We start from the raw sequence: 20,068 nt of genomic DNA, 5'->3' as shown, positions 1-20,068 counted from the left end.
ACACAAGGCTTCTCCTCATGCTGAAGGAGAGGAACTGGTGTCCTTACTTCCATGGGGAAGGGAAGCGGGTTTCCTTCACTTGCTCAGAACTTGTGCGTGAAAAAACGGAACGACAGCAGCGAAGAGAAGGCGCTGCCTTCGCTTGTTACTCACACTGGGTCTGGCCCCGGAGCCACCTGCCAGCTAGAGCTGCACAATCCGCTGAGCTCATTACCCAGCTTCTTTCCTCGGCCTTTGTTGTCCTTCCGCCCTCCTCTCGGCATTTAGTTCACGTTTGTGAGAACTTTCTGCTCTGGAGAAAAGCAGCGAACACACGTGACCTTCGTTCTTCTGCCCGGAGCTGCTCTTCCTGCCCACCCCTGGCTGTGAGCAGAGGGGACTGGATGCCACAGAGTAGCAACGTGGGCAAAGGTGCACAGGCACCTTTCCCGGGGACAGCATGGCTGTACCCTTTCCAGTCTGGCTTTTCTGCAAGAATCACCAATGGTCAGGTTCACGTGGGAGTTATCACGAAGCAGGAATGGGGGGCGGGGTTAAGAGAGACACCAACAGTGCTGTAGTGCCACACTGCCACACTGCTGCAGCGCCACACCGCCACACTGCTGCAGCGCCACACCGCCACACTGCTGCAGCGCCACACCGCCACACTGCTGCAGCGCCACACAGGGACAGACACAGGAACGGGGAGCGGGGTAAGGAGGACACCAACAGTGCTGCAAGGCCACACAGGGACCCACAAAGCTGCTCCAAGGAAAGGAGACTGGGAGATGAAGAAACTCTTCTCTGGAATTGCCCAGTCAGTAGTCAGCCTAAAGGTGAAAGAAGAAATGAGCGGAAAGGAAAAAGGAAAAAGGAAAAGGGAAGAAAGGAAGGAAGGAAGATAAAGGCCTTCCACTGGGGTCCTATTTAGCTAAATTATTCTGTCAACTAGTCTACTCAAATTAGAAAATATAATAAGGAAATGTAAACACTAAATCATGGAAATGAATACTAAGAGAACCTTATCGCACTCTCCCCAACATCAGAGAAGCAGCACCATCTCTCCAGGAGACAGTGCTGGGATGGCCACATCCCACCATGGCCCACGCAGCTCCCATGTCCTGCAGGTTCACCACCATCTCACTAACAGTGCTGGGATGGACACATCCCACCATGGCCCACACAGCTCTCATCTCTCGCAGGTTCTAGTACTTGAAAGACAAGATACTTTCTGCCATGAGACCAATATCTGCATACTGTTTTGATTTTTAACACAAATTATGGCCACTGTATAACCCAGAGCAACATAAACACAATACAGTGATTGCTCTTACTCCCACTTCATAAGCACATCTGCATAAATAAATCCTTCCAAATGTTTTCCAATCCCATAAGTGTGTTTATACATATACATACCCACAAATATAAGGCCATAGTCCTGATTTGATTGTTTTCACAGAAGATAGGAGTTTATATGCTATATTACAGGTTTGTTTTGTTCTTAACGATGTCATCACTATCCTTTGAAACAATTAACACTTTGTTAAAAAGACGCACAATCTTCTCTAATCAAACACCCCTCTTACAAATGTCCGACTGCTCTTCAACTTCAGACTGTCTGAAATGTCATTGATTTCAGCCATTACACCAGAACACACATGGGTCATGCCCACATGGTCTATGCTACTACACGACAGGGTCCAGCAGAGCTCTCAGAGGAGCTGCATCTGCTGTTCATGTCCCCAGCATCAGGACACTGGGAGGAGAGACACAGTACTGGGAGAGGTGCTGAGAATGACCACCAAGTACACAGAACATCAGCCCAACTTCCAGCAGGAAAGGCTTCGAGTCTGAGAGGTCCAGATGGGCATCTCTGCAAGGATGGAGTTGACACAGGGCTGAGTTTTTACCTACCTTTTTTGGAAACTTCTGCCCCATTAAGCTCTTTTTGTGCTTCTTCAATTTTGTCTGAAGGAAATAAAAAAGAAAAAGCATACATCAATGATAACAAATAAAGAATATAGTAAAACAAACACATTACTTATAAGCACTGAAAGATAGAAAATACATCAAATCAATTTATTTGTGAAAAAAATTTACTCTTAAAGTAAAGATACTTCCCTTTAAATCTGCAACTTTAGTCAATTTGTAATTACAAGAGCTTCTTTTAATTAATGGCTCCACAATATAAATTATTTCATTTTTATTCATTCATTCATTCAATAGACAAGGTCTCACATAGCCCAGGCTGGCCTCAAACAGTGGAAGATACTGCTGTGGGATGTTCTTCTATATGCTGTAAATGTGTGTTGCTCTTATTGGTTGATAATAAAGCAATTTTGGCCAATGGCGAGGCAAGATAAGGTTAGGCAGTACAATCAAACTGATGATGGAGATGAAGAAGGGTGGAGAGGCAGATGTCTGCCAGCCACTGAGGAAGCAAGATGTGTAGAAAATGAGGTAACAAGCCACAAACCACATGGCAAAGCATAGATAAGAAATACGGGTTAATTTAAATGTAAGAGCAAGCCTGAGCCATCGGCCAAACTTTTATAATTTATATAAGCCTCTGAGTGGTAATTTGGTAAGCGATTGCTGGGTATAATTGGGCATATGGGACAGAAAGCTCTGCCTCTATTTACAAGATAGTCTTGAACTTATGATCCTCCTGCTTCCACCTCCAAAGAGCTGTGATTTCTAGCACTCACCCATTTTACTTGGTGGAGATTAAACCTAGGGTTTTATACATGATGGGTAGTACTCTATCAAGTGAGATAGACCCAGCCTCTTACTGCATTCTAGATACTCAACTATAAAACTAGTAAGTGTTTTTGTGGGCTAAAAAGTTTATCTAAAAATAATAGTTTCCTTACATATGAGGTATACTCACCTAGGATTTATTAAAAAACAAATGCTTACTAGATTAGGATCAGTATGAGTATGCCAGATGGTGTCATGGATTACATATGGTCTGAGTGTGCCCCAAGGTTCATGTCTTATAAGGTTGGTCTTTAGTGGGACTGTGTTAAAAGATCCCAGAAAGTTAAAAAGTGGGACTACTTAGTGGTGGTGGTGGTCTTTTGGACACAAAGAATTGCTCTCAGAGGGACGGAGGTAGTTCTCATGGGAACTGAGTCAGTTCTTGAAAGAAATGCTGTCAAGAAAAGCCTGGCTACTCCCTATCCTCTCTGACTCATCTTGCATGGGATTTCTGCCTTTTGTATGTGTTCCCACCAAGATGTGATCCTCCATGAGGTGCTCTACCATGTGCTGATTTGGCTGAGGCCAAACTGGCTCTTGCAGAGCCAGCATTATACTAGTTAGCATTTTAATCTCCAAAATAGTGAACTGAATACCCCTTTTTCACTTAGGAAGTATCAGCCAGAAGTATTTCATTATAGTATCAGGAAATGAACTAACACCAAGGCTTAAGAGAAAGAGGAGAGACAAAGCTAATGAAAAACTGAAGGCAATGATGAACTGAAAAATAAATACTGTCTGTCCCTTGATAATACCACAGCATGTCTAAGAAGTAAGAGATGTGCCAAAGAGATGGTATATAAGAAAGACCATGGAACTACTGAATAAGCACAAAGCTCAGAAAGGCAGGGATAGCCCTGAAGCAAAAACACCTGGGCCAGGCAGAACAGGACCCGGAAGTAAAAAGCCCTGGGGTAGGTAGGACTGGAGAAGGGGCTCAGTGGAAGAGTGCTTGCCTTGCATGCACAAAGCTCCTGGGTTCAATCTCCAGCACTACAAAAACAGACTTGGATGTTGTTTCAGACAGGGAAGGAAGTGAAGTGCGTCCCCAGGGTCTGCTGTTCACCAGTCTGTGGCTCTAGGCAAACTAGGTTTTATGAATACATCCATATTCAGCTTTGGTAGCAATTAATTTGAATTTTTTAAGGCTATACAAATTTGATGGTGGTGGTAATTTGTTCAAGTACAATCTCAGTTCCAGTGCTTATTATAAAAGGCACACAATTCCCAGGGTACTCCTCTATACTCAATTGAGCATGGTGCCAACAACTATGTAATACTTTAGATATGTCATCAAAGTATATAATTCAGATAAATGTTCTACACTGTTGTGCCAAGGGGATGATAGCCTCTGCCTGCTGCCACACACCACTAGCCCCAGAACTGCGTCCAATATCACTACTAGCCAGGGAATACATGGCCTCTGGCACAGGACCATACTCTACATAAATCAAAGAAGCATACCCCAACAGGGCCCCTTCACCTCTATTGCAACTTCTCCTCCCCCTCTCCTACCAGAAAGGCAGAACTCAAATCACCTTCAGTTCACTGATCAAACTTTTTGCAACTGCTGGTCATCCCGGCACAGTGGGGGCCACGGAAAGAAGGAGGAAAGCCAGTGCGAGCTTTAGCATTGCCCTCCTTTTCCATCCTGAGGAACTCAGGAACAAATGCATCCCCTAAAGCCTTGTCCTGTTTGCTTCCTGCTAGTTATCAGACCCAGACTGTAACTGAAGGGAGCTTTGGAAACCTGTGAAACTGACATTTACAGATCAGAGCTATTTGTCATGAAATGACTTGCAATTGAAAGCAGGCCACACATGCACACATGCATGCACGCACGCACACAAAATATAGAACATGGGAGCCAGAGGATGGAACCCATTTAATGCATGTACACCCTACACATACCACAAGCAGAAGAAGAAAGGACTTTGAGAACTTTCCACAAAGAAATGATAAATATTTGGTAAAATGGGTATTTTTAGCCTATTTTGAACATTACACAATGGTCACACATCTAGAAATATCATGCTGCCCCACAAACATGTAATTTATATGGTTTTGAAAACTGAAAATAAAATTAAATGGTGTGAAAAAGTAGACCTAGAATTAAGTATTAGCTTTTCCTTAAAAATAAACAAACAAAAAAAAAACAAGCAAAAAAATGAAGGCAAGGTTGAAATTTGCACAAAATACAAGTGACAAAAGAATATAGGCTATTTTGAACAAAATAAAGCATTAAGCACATTGTTGATATTCAAATGATAAATAAATAAATCATGTGACTTAAAATACAAAATACAAAAACCTGGTTTTCTAACCAAAGAACTATTATTACTATGCCAGCAGTTCATCTAAACCTTAGTAATAAATAATAATGTGTATATTATATGTATTCACTGTAGTAATGGCTGGGGTTTCTAGAGTTTATGCACACATAATTTGACATTATTTAAGAAAGGGAACTTTTTATTAATAGACTAAACTGTAGCTCAAAGCAGCAAAAATTTAAGATTTAACAAATACTTAAAGAATAGTAATTTAGGCTACTGAGGCTGGCCACATCTATGTGGTTATTTAGGCTACCAAAGCTGGCCACCTCTGTGTGGTTATTTAGGCTACGAAGGCTGGCCACCTCTGTGTGCATTTCAAACAATTCCTTATAAAAATGACCTTGGCATCTGATCATAAAATACTAGTCTTCATTCTTCCATTTTCAGTTGTCTTTTATCTTGATAATAAGGCTACACAAATGTGGTGGGGCATGACTTACAACTGCATCCTGTCCAGGAAGCTTCTACCTGCAGCCCCAGTTCAACAGGTGAACAAAATCTTGAATTGGGGACCTAGGAAGCTTCTGCTTCTGTCCATTTTCACAGAATATCCTCTTTGTATTTAACCTGTGCTTTACAATTCTCCTTATCAACACGATGTATTTTCAAAACAACCTCTGAAATTTCAGATTGTGGCCATGTATTCTGTGTTTGTAATTTACACAAGATAATTTGCCAATATTTAATGAAATATGTCCTGTTCACTCTGATTCAGAGCAAGAAACAGTTTTGTAATTCTATCCAGAGAGAGAGAGAGAGCAGTAACAAGTCAGCAACACATGTTGCCCCATCTCTCCCCTTTGCATCCTTTACTACTAAAGCCGAAGTCATGTTCCCAGGACATTCACTTCAGGACTCACTGCTGGAAGTCAAGCTATAGCTTGACACCGCGATGAAAAGGAGCATCTGCCAATGCATCTTCATCACATTCTTGCTAAGTCAATTGGATGGAATTTGACTCTCCATGAAGGAGACAAACCTCTGTGCAAGTCTGTGATGGGCTTTCCTAGGATGGGAAGACCCAGCCTGAAGGTGGGCAGCATTGCCACATGGACTAGAGTCACAGACTTAATCTTACAAAAGGAGAAAGTATCCCTCTCTGCTTCCTGACCACAGAGAGTGCCATCAACGGTCCTGCCGCTCCCAGCCATGATGGCCTGTGGCCCTCCTCAACCCTGAGACAAAACAAACGTTTCTCCCCTTTGGCTACTATTGTCAGGTTTGGGTCACAGCATAGAGGAACAAAACAAAACAAAACAAAACACACAATGCCCCTGCAATAACATCTTACTGTAGTCCTTACACTGGGAAAAGAGAGTAGTGAAGGGTTGAGAAGATGGGGTATTCTGAGATAGCCCCCACCTGACCTCACCACCACGAGGTGACCCAGGACTTAAACCTCATAGAGTGGCACATTCAGGGTTGCTGCAGGAAGGGTTCAATTTTGTCCCCATCGGTTCTAATGCTGAGCCTCTTGCTACTCAGGTTGGCCCTAAACCCTAATGTCCTCTCTCACAAATTAATAAAATGTTAAAAAGTAAAACCTAATAAGCTGTAGACTGGCACCTGTTTTCTGTCATCTGACTGAAAAAAGAAAAAGAAAGGAAGGAAAGAGCAGCGTGAGCACTCTGTTTTCACTATTGGATGCAGCACAGCTTCTACTTCCTCTCGTCATCTCTGAAGACACGCCCCAACACCATCTGCGGACCGCCACAGTGACTTCAGTGACCCAGACAGACCATGGGATAGCACCAAATGACAAGGCGTCTTCACCATGTGCACAGACTCTTCAACATGAGGAGCAACCATGAGGAGTTAGTCTTTGCCAACCCCCTAAGCAGGCACACCTGCCACTACAAGCAGCCCCTCTTAACTTACCAGCTCCGTATCTCCATGACCTCAGGACAGACCTGTCTGCAGGGAGGAGAACCAACTGTGGCAATCCCAAAATGGAATTCTAGACTACTCATGTTTCAAATCACAGAACAGTGAAATAAACAAGAAAAATCACAAATCCAACTCCGTGTGGATGAACCTAACAAATGTGACAAACTGGGAAAAGCCAGAGAACACCCTGCAGTTATCCAAACTGACACAGGAAGAAGAAGAAAGCCTGACCGGAATGACATCACAGAGACAACTAGAGCAACAGACAGAAAACTGACTTTTCTTAAGGCTCTAGGCCTAGGGACTTTTGATACCAGATTCTTTCAAAATGTAAAGAAAACAATATTTTCTAAAGAATTCCAAAAAAAGAAGATTCACAGGTGCTCTGACCCACTAGACACACTCAATCGCTATATAGCTTTATAACAGCAGCAGGATAAAGAGGATAAAAAGTGACTTGCATAATATCCAATGTGTTCTTGATTAAATCACATCTGTCTTTATTCTTAACCAAAGCCTCAATAACTGAATAGAAACAAGTATCTGACGTCATAGTAACCAAACACTATTAACAAATAGATCCAAAGAAATGAGTCCATACATGATGTCCATTCAACCCAAAGCCCTTAAGGAATCTGCCTGGAGGTTCACAGCCCACACTCACCCTAACTCTCTTCTTACCCCGGGGCAACCTCCCTCATTCTAGCCAGGTCTGCCTTTCTGTTTTCCTCACTAAACCTCACCTACTCAGCAGAATGCAGTGCCACCCTGGGTCACTAGACCCTCCAGTTACAACTGTAACACATGAAGGACTGCTACAGTGCTACTGCAGCATATGTATCAACAATGGCATGGGGGAGGGCTGGCATGTGAAGAGGAAACTAGTTACAGAAAGCTTCCATAGCATATGCCATCATTTAGCTTCTAAAATTGGTCCTTAAAAATACTTACTCATGGAAGATACTCAACATGTGTTATGTAAAGGAAGACACTGTGCCACAAAGACAAATGTGAACTTAGGCATCAATGGGGAGGCAGGCCCACCACACATAAACACCAAGATCTGAGAGTAGTACATTAATATTTTCATCTTACCATTTACATTTTCTTCAACTATTAAATTACGTGTAATGAGTAGGAATATAAAAATAAAAACTTAAATTCAATAGAAATGATTCCTAACAATGTGCTAAATTACAATGGTCATAGATCCTAAATTACAAATTTACAGATCATATGAAAAGTTGCAGGATAATTTCTAAAATGTAGCGATCCTACATGTTGGGCAGCCCTAATCTCAAAATCCAAAATGATACAAAACTTGAAACTTCAGTGCTTAAAAGTTTCAAGTTTTAGGAGCATTTTAAATTTCTTTATTCGGATTTCAGACTGCTCAACTTATGAAGTTGATGCAAATTTCCAAATACCCCCAACCTCAGATGTCTGAAACACTTTGGGTCCTCATTTTAGATAAAGGAAATTTAGCTAATATCCATGGTTCAATATATCCAGAATATATTTATTTGTTCCTGTGTACCAGCATAAAGTGCTGCATTCAAGAACTGAGAGACATAAATACACAAGTCCCAGACTGTGGGAAGTGACAAATGTCCACAGGGGAAGGGCATTCAGACCGGGGATTATCAGGGGCTTGGAAATGCAAAGAGGCAGGAAGCAAATATTCCATGGGGGCGGGAGTTGGGGAGGTGTATGCAGAGCAGTTTGGACACATACATCAAGAAAGTAACACGATACAGAGTTCCTGCATGCAGAGACAGAATGCTTTAAGACAACCTGACCACAAGATCTTAGAGACCATCACTATCCTTTAGTAATGACTCCTTTAGAAAATAACTGATCAAGACTAGGGAAGGAGAGAAACGGGCTATTTATTCAAAGAATGCATTTTATGACAGAAAAAAACTGAATAACTAGCAGTGCCACTGCGATAGAGTAAGTACCCGGTGAGTACCTACTGAATGCATAACTAGTTAATCAATGGTTAAATGTTACCTCCCAATGTCGCAATACTGCAGAAGGCTTCTAGAAGACCTACTGAATTAAACACTCCAGGGGCACACATTTTAAAAACTTTGGAAAATGATTTTGATGGGTAACCTACACTTCAGCTAAGAACCACTGGAAAGAGAAAAGTGGCCTGAGCTTTCAAAGAACAAATAAAAGAAAAACTCAAGATAGAAACAAAAAGGGAATGGCCAGAAAATGAGGAGAATCTGAAGGGATTTTGTCCACAGAAGTCAACAGGAGAGCGGCTCAATGTCAATCTTGTAGAGATGCTCCCAACAGATGACACAGTTGAGGAGGCCACTAAGGGTACTTCCCAAAGAACATGGGATACAGAGGAGCATGGAAGGTGACAATATGGAAGGTGGGGGGGGGGTGAGGCACAAGACAGCTAACAAAAGCTGGAAGGCAGAAATGTCTAAAGCACAGAGCAGGAGGGAGGAGAGGGGCTGAGGGTGGAGAGAAACATAGGCTCAAAGGGAGGTTGCTTAACTCCTTCTGTTCACGGGGAGGAGCCAGGCAGAGTGATGGTGGGAGAAAGGACCTGAGAAATGGAGGGTGAAGTTGAAGAGAGAGAAGGTAAGAGCCCAGGCAGTGAGTGTGCGTCAACAGAAAACACCAGCGCTTCTCCCTGAAACCACTTGAAGGATGGAGGGCTGGCAGGTGTTGGAGGGGAAAGTCCACTGCAGGAAGGAGTTCAAATGCCTCACATCTACAAAGAGAAAAGAGCCTAGTGTGTGGTGCAAGGGCTTAGAGGCAATGAATACAAGGCCAACTGCTAATGAGAATGAAGAGCTGAGAGATTCTAAGGACATAAATGCACTGGGTCTCAGACCCAGGGCTCTGCAACTAGGAAGTTCCGGAATGTTTGCTGGCTCCGGTCTGGGGTAATGACATTTAGGTCTGACACAGCTTAGTACCCCAAGAGCACTGGAGAATAAATGAGGAGGGTGTCTTGTCCAACATAAAGAACAAAGAAGTCAGTGACCTGAAGTTACTGGGTTCCCGTGACTACCACTTGCATGTGATGGGCAGTATCTGGGAAGGAAATGAAGGAGGAGATGTGGACCTCTGGGGCAGGAAGTTCAGGAGGTAGTAGAGCAGCTGTAGGAGGAGCCCAGAGATCTGGGGACGGAAGGGCTATTAATTTCTAGTAAAGGGCTCAAAGGCTTTATGAACGCGGACAATGACAATGAGTGAAATAGACAGGCTGAGTGCCTTTTCTACATCAAAAACAAAGAGCCATAGAACAGAAAAGAATATTCTTTGTGAAACAGATTGCACTGAAATCTTATCAGAAACCCTACCTCAGACTCTGTCTACCACATCTTTCGCCAAATCAGCCTTGGAGCTGGTGCTGAGGAAATCCTGAAATAACTCCAAGACAAAAGCAGATGCGGCTCCACCATGCTTCAAACCGAAAGCAGAGCCTGGCCACCTTGCTATGAGATTCGGGCATGGACAGGCAAAAATGCACACAGACACCCAAAGCACACTCTGCTGAGCCACCAGGCAAAGCTTTGCCACAGGCGCCTATTCCTATGGAGACTGCAGTCACTCTCTCCACTTGGTGGCCTTGATCGGCAGAGTAGGAACTGTGGAGGCCATTGTGCTTAAACTGTCCTATTAACGGTGTGTGTGTGTGTGTGGGGGCATTCTTTAATTTTTTTCATTATTTCTTTATTTTATTAGTATTACCATTACCATTATTATCTGAGACAAGATCTCACTATGTAGACCAGGCTGGTCTGGAGCTCTCCACAGTCCTGCCTCAGGTCCTCAAGAACTGAGATTACAGACGAAGGAACATAGTTCACTCAATCATTTGGCTCTGGCAGGCTTTGCCCTTCTCCCCATCCTCTCTGCCTTGATAAAAACAGTTAGATTACATTCCTAAAGCCAGCCACCAAGGTCTAGTCCCTTATTTGGCCACTTCCTCCTCTTGAGGCTGCCTGCCAAGGTCCAGCAATCAAAAGCCCCCTTTGGCTCACCTAATTAACATGTCCAGTTAAACACCTCATCCTAACACGGGGGTTCCCCTTTACCTTTATAAACCGCCATTTGCCTATGTGCCACATAGAGATAACTCTGTCTCCCCTCTGTTCAGAGGAGTCCTTTGTCCCTGCAGGACAAATCCCCTCTTTCTCTTGTCCCTTCCCCTTCCCCCTCATCCCCATCTCCTTCACCAGGGCAATCCTAGCCCACCTAACACAGACCTCCCTTCTTCCCCTCTTAAAATGACACCTGCAAGGTCGTTTGCTGCTGTTTTCTGCCTGAGTCAGAAAGCAGCCACTTTAACTTTTCTTTCCTGCTTAATAAAGGATCTCTGTGAAAACAGATGACTGGATGTGGTTTGTGCCTAATCCCGGGTCTGGGAGGGAGCCCCCACTGTTCGGTGGTCTCCAACAGACTTGTGTCATCACACTGGCAAGGAATTCTAGTATCTTTTACCCCACAGAGGATACAAAGACGACCAGACCAGAGGCTTTCTAGGACTAAGCATGCATTTCCTAACACATAGAAGTCCAGCCAGCTTCCCCCAGGACCAGCTGTCTAGGTGCTCACTGGAGCCCAGCCAGGGACTATGCTAACAGGCTATTTCCTTTTTTTCTCTTTCTTTCTTTCTTTTCTTTCTTTCTTTCTTTTTTTAAACAGGCTATTTCTTAAGACATGCCAAAGCAACTTAGACCAAGGCTGAGCCTTCCTGCCACTATTCCAGGTCCTGGTTTGATAACTCTTTATAAAGCCCCTGAAACATGATCCCAATACTGTACATTTGAGCCACTTAATATTACTGTCCTATAAAATATCTTGATGCTAAGGCTGCAGCCTGTACCAATTAAATCAGCATTTTAAAAATGTTCCTCAGGTGATTTCAACACACAGCCAATCGTGAAAAGTAATAGTCTCTAAATTACAGGTATTGGAGGAAAAAGTCTTATCAGCTGGCTCTCGTGAGCAGCTCCTTATCAGGTGCAGGGTCGCTGCATCAGCCATCTGCCTTATCAATGCTGACACTGAGGCCAGAGGATGATCAGGGAGATGGAAGAAGGAAAGCTCCATATGCATCTAAAAGCTAAGGATCTCTGTGATGATATATTGTGTACCCTAATAAACTTGCCTGCAGATCAGAGGACAGAGCCAGCCACTAGATTAGACATATGGGTCAGGCAGTGGTGGCACACACCCTTAATCCTATCACTGGGGAGGCAGAGATCCGTCTGGATCTCTGTGAGTTCAAGGCCACACTGGAAACAGAGCAGTGACACACACCTTTAATCCCAGTACTGGGAAGCACACACGCCTTTAATCTCAGGAAGTGATGTCTGGACAGAGAAAGGTATATAAGACATGAGCAAACAGTAACTCTTTCTTTTTAGGCTAAGAACCAGTGGCTGGCTTGCTCTGCTTCTCTGATCTTTCAGCTTTCACCCTGATACCTGGCTCTGGGTTTTTTTATTAAGAGACCATCTAAGATTTGAACAACAGATATTGAATTAAATTAAAACACAAAGCTATACATTCTCAATAATGTATACCGAAACACAGACTCAGAAATTCTCACTAGTGCCAGCCCTATACTAGTCCTTCTGTAGCTGAAAACACAATGTCTGAAAAACGCAGAAGTTATTCAGTCACCTGTCCTTCCCCCGGTCTCTCCGTGGTCACAAGCACTTTGCCCCCGCACACTGGACAGGGTTAGAGAATGACAACACTCAATGCTGCTTTCCCCGGTGAGGGTCTCTGACACAGCAAATGAAGGGAGTAGTCATGGTAACTACGGTGGACAGCAAAGGAATACGAAGCCAGACCATCCTTACTCTGACCACCAATGCTAGGCTCCACTGCACATGGGTCACTAACCTCATCAGGGATGGAGTCCAGCAAATGTGTGGCCATGTATGTGAGTCCCTGCACACTCATATGTGCCTACATGTATGTACACACACACACACACACACACACACACACACACACACACACACCTCTCTAAGGATGCAGAGACTCAAGAAGTAGGAACCCCAAACACTAAACAAAGCTGCTAATATGCTGCTCTGGCTTTTCTGGATAGCTGGTTGTATGCTTTATTTCTTGTCAGCAATAATACATCTGTGTCCCCTATGATAAATATGAAAAATTCCCAGAATCAAAGACAAAAGACTAAGATAAAGATCTGTTTGCTTAGGGGAAAATATAGAAAACTAAGTATTGTGTACCTGGTTGACTGGCCAACAGACTGCCTGTGATCAAAGTTCCTGGCTGTTGTGTAACATCTTCCTCCAAGATTAAAACATTCCATCCAGGAGGAAGCTCCTTAAGCCGGAAGGTAAACACCGCTCCCTAAAACTGACCAGATTCTCTAGGCACCTCCCTGTCAGAGTGAGCAATAAAAGTGAGTCTCCCTCAGAAAAGGGAAAGCTGAGCTGCAAAGAAAACTTTCAGCCAAGCCAAGCTGCAAAGAGGACTCTCAGACCAGACCAGCTTCCTGGAACAGCAGAAACCAGCTGAGCAGCCTGGAAGAGATTTAGACCAACCGAAGCACCTAGAAGGTCCTTCTCCAACATGTTGAGCTGCTTGCGGGCTGTGCAGTGTGCGCCAGGTTCCCAGCTTTGTGACTGTCACCTGTGCTGCTGTAGGTTCTGGTTCTCTGAGTCATTTCTGCTCCTCTAAGTGACCCCTCACCCATATTCCTGTAAGTAACCCTAATAAAGTCATTGGCTCACCAAGCTGGACTTTGGTGGTGCCTATACTTTGGTCTGTCATGGGCTTCCTATCTGGAATGAGTAGACAAGTGTGTTGCATCTCCCCAGAAAATTCTCTAACACAACACTCCTGCTCTCCCTGCCCCAGCCTTCTGCCATGCCCAGGGCCTTCACCACAAACTCATCATCAGGAGCAGACCCTCGCGCCATGCTGATTAGCTGTCCTACAAGCTGTGTAAGCCACATTTGGGTATCTCGGGGTTTTGGTTCTTTCTGTTAGAACAAGACAGTCTAAGACAAGGCAGATCTGCTGGGGTGGAGCGGAGAACAGAGGCTCTTACAGGAGGAGACAATGGAAAATGGGGAGAACGAGTCTGATAACATCGAAGAGTGACATGAAAACACGGCAATTCTTTCACATTTCTTAATCTTTGTATCATAATTTGCCAACTGCTCCCCAGCAGAGTCAATGCTTCATCAACATCTGTTCACATCCCTCCTCTAGGGTAGACACACAGCACCACTCGTCAGGTACTGAGCCTTCAGGTAGCAATCACCACGATCCTGTAAACGTGACCCGTGTGCCACTTCCTCATCTCCTCACCGGACAGTACCCTCCTCTCTGTCACTCCTCCCCAGCAGCAGGGGAGCCATCAGCAAGCAGCAAGCAGCCTTTGATCACAACTGGACCTCGGGTCACCACAGACACAAGCGAGCCTGCATCTCTAAGTGGGGAAGGAGAGGTAGAGTGTGCGAGAAGAAAAATGATGGTGGTCATTCCCTGGGCTTTTCACAGCCATATCCCATGCATGGAGGACTCTGTCGGGAAGAAGGATGCCATGCTCCTTCGAGGACGAGCTGAGTGAAATGTGGGTCTCAAGTAATACTCTACTTGTTTTCTTTTTCAGCAATGAGCATTCTTAGCTCCCAGCCACAGGGTTTATTCCCTGTGGTGGCCCCTTCCTCCAACTCTGGAACAGTGATGAGGGCACACTTTCTTTCAGGAAGCTCTGCCCCCATCACACATTAGGAGAGAAGACATGAGCAGGTATCTTGAAGCATCTGCTCAGGTTCCTGTATATCCTGAGCTATGATGATAAACATGCTTTCTCTTCCAATCTCATGCATGGCCTGTTGTGAGCACATGAACAGAATGGGCTCCATGTTACCTGTTACAGTAAACCACGGTACCTCTGTGGGCTAGCCTGGACCCCTGATCTGTCTGAAGGCGCTACAGTCAAGGGAAACGTAATCAGAGAGGCAAATCAGTGATGGGAAAGTTGTTTTATCTCATGATGTGTTTGTAGTGGGGCCAAGAACATGAGTGGTTCCCAATGCTTCAGACACCTCACCTGGGAAGAAAAGCAGCTGCCAGTGAGAGCAGCTGGCTCCTCCTAGGCTCTGGCCTCCTCACTGATACCTGTGATCCCTTCAGCAAGAACCATATCTATGGAAAATTTACAGTTCCAGTTTTCCGTGTGCATGTCAGAGACTCTCAATAGGCCCGTCTCCACAGGACACAGAGCAGCTGATTACATTCTCATTAAAAACCGCTTCCACAAATGACTGAGCCAGTGCACACATGACCTAGATCACGGTTAAGGGCTGCTATCTGCTATGACTCCAATATCTTTACCCCTCTTGAAACAGTCTTCAATGACGAGCAGTGGGGAGTGAGGGCTAATGGTAAGTTATTCATGTCATGCAAGCCACCACAAAATGGCTTGCAAGGGCAGGTTTGCTCTTTCCCACTCCTCCGAGACACGCAGACAGGGCCCCTGTGGGCTACAGTGCAGTAAGATGGCCTCCACAGGTGCCAACACCTGTCCTCATCCTCCCAGACTCCAGAGCCGTCAAACTCACACCCTTTGTCTTCATGAATCAAGCACTTCCTGGTATTCTATGACAGGAGCAGAAATGATGATGCTCTCTGTATCTGACTGATGCTCTCTGTATCTGATTAACATTGCCTGGTGCTGAGTTATTTTATTCTTGTGAAGTTTTCTTCAAAGGGCATCCTCTATTTTGAACCTATGGTCATTTACCAGTGACCCATGCAAGTCACAGCCATAAGCAGAGCTATGCTGAGCCACGGCCTGGAGACAGAGCCCAACACAGCCTGAAGACAGCTAGAGAACGGCTTCAGCTTGGAAGCTGGTGGCTGCAGCAGCTTTAATGGCACACAGGGGGGTATCTGACTTTTCAAACCCCCCAACAGTGGAAGTGACAGGACAGACAGCCCAATTCCCTGACAAATAATCTGCATAGAAACGAGGGAACTGGAAGACGAGCTTGTGGCTCAAAAGGATAACCAAATATATGCAACCTGATTATCCCCACAAGGGTTGAAAAACTACTTGGAGACAAATGGAAACAAAAGAGTGCCAGGGCGTCTGCGCAGAGGAAGGGACTCCTGTGGTGGAATTCTTGGTGAAGTCTTAATGTTTGGTGCTTATGTAAGAATGGGAAGGAAATGCCACAGCTGAGGTCAGCTTTAAGCCAATGGAGGGCAGAAGGAGCCAGGAGAGTGAGTGAGTGGGAGTGGGCTGGCTAGGGGCCACCATGGCTGGACAACAGGTCAGGGCAGATTTACTGTAACTGTCCATTTTGTGGCCACTTAGAAACTTCCATAATGCCAAACTTAAAAAAGAACCAGAAGGACCTGTTCTGAGATTTCAGAAACTCTTAGCAAGGTATTATTCACAGTCGTTATGTTAAAAACATTAAGCAGGAAATGACATACAAACGATTTGAGGAGTCAGTGTCCAGAGGCCAGCATATGGCATCAGGATCTAACATGACCCCTGCACACACGCCCCCCCCCCCAACACTCTGGGTCAACAGGCATGGAAATAACCTCTGAACTGCCACTAGGAGGCAGGTTTGCACACAACAAGGCAAGAACAGCAGTAAAAAGAATAGAAGCTATTTTCTAGAACTATACTGGCCAATGTTCTTAATTCCTCTGGGATGAATAGAAATGGTGGCAGGGTCACAGACTCTACTTAAGAACCTGAAGACTAGAAAACTTTCCAAGCTACTAAGTTAAAGAAAAAAAATCCAAGGAGTAGGTCAGTATGTTATACACTTCTTGTGTAAGAATATCAAAATGGATGTGTGTGCTGAGTGTGTTTGTGTGTGTACACAAAAGGATATACAGGCCACTACTGTGGCATTTACAATCTTGCCTGGGAAGGGACCTAGAGAAAAGACGCATTCTTTGTTGTACTTTTTTTTTTTCTGTCACTGAGTTTGAATTATTTAACTATGAAATTTAACTTGCTTCTTAAATTTGAACAGTATATGCTACAAGATGAAAATATATGCCAACCCAAGTTAGCCACTGTCAAGTGTTACCACATCCGTTCCCACTTATTTTTCTTACTTAAACATTTACAGTATAATACCTAAAAAAAAAAAATATGGAATCACACAGATACACTGTTCCTTTTGAGTTGTAAAGAAGAACACCTCTGTTTATTACCATTCCAACTAAAGTAAGTGCTAATTTAAAAAACAAGATGGAATTAGGAACACCCCTTAATAAAAAAATCCTAATCAGTGTAAAGCCTTTCCCAAGAAGTCACATGTTGCACCACATACAAAGACACAAACATGCATTATTGTATACAACTTCAACGACTGCAGCAGAAACCTACGAAGACTCAATCAAGGCTGAGATTTTCCAATACAGACCTAAGCTACACTTCATCATTGGTGAAATTATTTTGGCCACTCCACGTAGTTAAAAGGATATTTATTTAATGGCGTAACTCACAAATTAAGGGATAGGTAGGTCGCAGGGTCTGGGGAAGGTGTATCGCAGTCCAGCGGTGTACTCTGGAGCTCTGCTCAGTCAACCTCCACCGTTCAGCGTCCCAGCACAGAGAGAGCGCTGGCCCATCCAGCTCTCGGGTCTCCAGGCGCCTCCCCTGGCCCCGCCTCGTAGGCGTGACAGTTGCCAGAGTCTCAATGGGGGTTGGAACTTCCAGATCCAAGCTGGAATGGCTACCCACTACAATCATTCTTTCCAATGAGATTTTATTTAGTTATGGGTTTGTTTGTTTGTTTGTTTGTTTGTTTGTTTTTAAAGGCAGTTGCTCACTATGTAGCCCTGGCTATCTTAGAACTTGATATGTAGACCAAGTTGGCCTTGAACTCAGAGATCCACCTGCATCTGCCTCCCAAGTGCTGGGATTAAAGGTGTGCACCACCATACCCCCTGCTTGAGTGAGGTTTTAAAGACACATTTTCCCAGTTCAACAAAATATTAGGGTTTTTGCTTGTTTTCATCTTTCTTGGTTGTAAAATTCCTTCCCAAGTATAACTCTTATTAACACAAACTATTTTTTGGCTATATGTAAGAAGCAGAGTGTGAAATACATAACCTGTTCCTTTGTGGCGCACCATCCCACCCATACTGTAGCCCCATACAGAGTGGGACAGAGTGGGAGAGAACAGACAGAACAAAAGGCATCAGTCATCTCAGGACACTACAGCTACCCTTGCATAGGTCTCACTTCACCCTCAGGGCCTATGTATGGTACACAAAGCTTGAGCAAGGCAGAGACTTCCCTTCAGAACCTACGCTACAATACTCAAGAAACAACATTCACTAACTAAAACAGACTTACAATCTACAGCATGAGGGTAATCTTCATGGAAGAGGCACTCAGATCGGTCAGTTGGGCATACTTCATAATTCCAGGTCTGTCTGTTAGGGTGTTTCCAGAGTTGACTAGAATGTGGGACAACTGAGGGAAGACTATCCCTGAATGAGATGGCGTCATTCACTAGGCTGGAGTCACACGTGGAATAAAAATGAAAAGAGGAGGAAGTGTGTCAGCCCAGGCAACTCTGCCTCCTTTCCACCACGCAGAGCTGATTCACTCCATCCATGCCCTTGGCCAGGATGCTCTATCTCCCCACAGAAGCAGAAGGACATGCAGAGCTGATTTGCTCCATCCATCCATGCCTCTGGCCAGGACACTCTGTCTCCCCACAGAACCTGAAGGAAAGGAGCTAAGGACTGTGAACTGCAGCTGACAAAACCAAGAGTTAAAATAAGTCTGTGCTCTTTACATAGCTTTTGTCATTTTGTTTGGAGACCTGGAGTTAACTAGCATGTAGCATACCATGTTCAGTGACAGTCTCTAGAATGGCAAGGAAAATGTTGATGAAGTGAAGCTCTCAGGGTGCACTGCCGACTTCTAACTCCCTCCTTCAGTTCACACCAGCAGAGATCTCCCATCAGCTCCAGGACCCAAAGGACCAGAGCCCTGGCTGAGTTCTCCACCTGCTAGTGCAGGGGCCTTGCCAGTGTCAACGATTAGTTCTCACCGGCATAAAATCAGAACGGTACTGGCTCTGCAGAGCTTAGTATCTACTCGTTTAGGACTTGGACCATGATACAGTGATGCAAATGGATAAATCAAACCTTTATATTATTGATAAAATTCGCGGCAAAAGTTTCTTAAAGTGGAAATGACCAAGGTCAGGGGAAAAAAAAAAAAACAGATGAGCTGACACTTAATGATGAGAGGAAAAGCAAGAAAGGTCACATGGAAATGTCCTCTTTCCTAAGGGAGATTACCAGCAGCAGAGAATGCCATTGAAACAAAGAGCAAGTCTTTATGGGCTCAGCAAGAGCTGGAGCCTGGTCACCATGGTGAGAGAGACCAGAGGTGAGAAGAAGGCAGAGGAGACCCAGGATCCATAACACACCTTGGAGCCCTGGCTGTCAGCTGACTTACTTTCACGGGGTTAGGTTAACTCCAAGGAGCCAGGCAAACAGTGCATCTCAGGGCTGACAGCACAAACCAGGGCAACTCCAAGACAACACCCAGAGCAGCCCATGCCAGGTCCACAGGGGGTGACTCTAGAGCAGTGGTTCTCAACCTATGGGTCGGGAACCCTTTGGGGGTCACCTAAGACCACCAGAAAACACAGATGCTTGAGAAGCACTGCTCTAGAGCGACAGTCCAGAGACTGAAATACTGTGCACACAGCTCTCTAGCCCCTAGAAACAAGGTGTCATGAGAACCGTGACAGTGCTGCACATGAAGGGAGAAAACAGGGAGAGACCTGGGGGTGATCAAAACGCCCAAGAAGAACCGGGGAGAAGAAAATACTGGCGAAATTCTCCCCAATTTTGATTGAAAACATCTTTGGTGAGTCCCAAAAATGACTGCAAAGAACACCACACACGGTCATATCAAATGAAACAGATTATAAGGGAGGGGGTGGGAAGCTGGCAGCTGGGCAGTGTCTGCTATTCTAGCAGGAATTTGGGTCCTGATCACCACATAAAACTGACTGGCTGCAGCTCCCTATTAACCCTGCATTGTGGGTCAGAGACAGACAGGCCCAGAGGGTCAC

At 44.6% G+C, this 20,068-nt stretch overlaps 1 protein-coding gene across 5 annotated transcripts in view; it reads right to left on the bottom strand.

The window, feature by feature from the left end:
* The window catches only part of Hivep1 (HIVEP zinc finger 1), a 147,462-nt gene that overhangs the window by 66,727 nt on the left and 60,667 nt on the right, over positions 1-20,068 (bottom strand). For all 5 annotated transcript variants that reach the window (XM_006972810.4, XM_006972808.4, XM_015991000.3 and 2 more), the window contains one exon: positions 1,894-1,947. In XM_006972810.4, the coding sequence (XP_006972872.1) occupies positions 1,894-1,947 (54 nt within the window). The remainder of the gene's footprint in view (positions 1-1,893; positions 1,948-20,068) is intronic.

This window comes from Peromyscus maniculatus, chromosome 5 (assembly GCF_049852395.1).
Source record: "Peromyscus maniculatus bairdii isolate BWxNUB_F1_BW_parent chromosome 5, HU_Pman_BW_mat_3.1, whole genome shotgun sequence".
Classification (NCBI taxonomy): Eukaryota; Metazoa; Chordata; class Mammalia; order Rodentia; family Cricetidae; genus Peromyscus; species Peromyscus maniculatus.
This window is presented reverse-complemented; position numbering and strand designations above follow the sequence as displayed.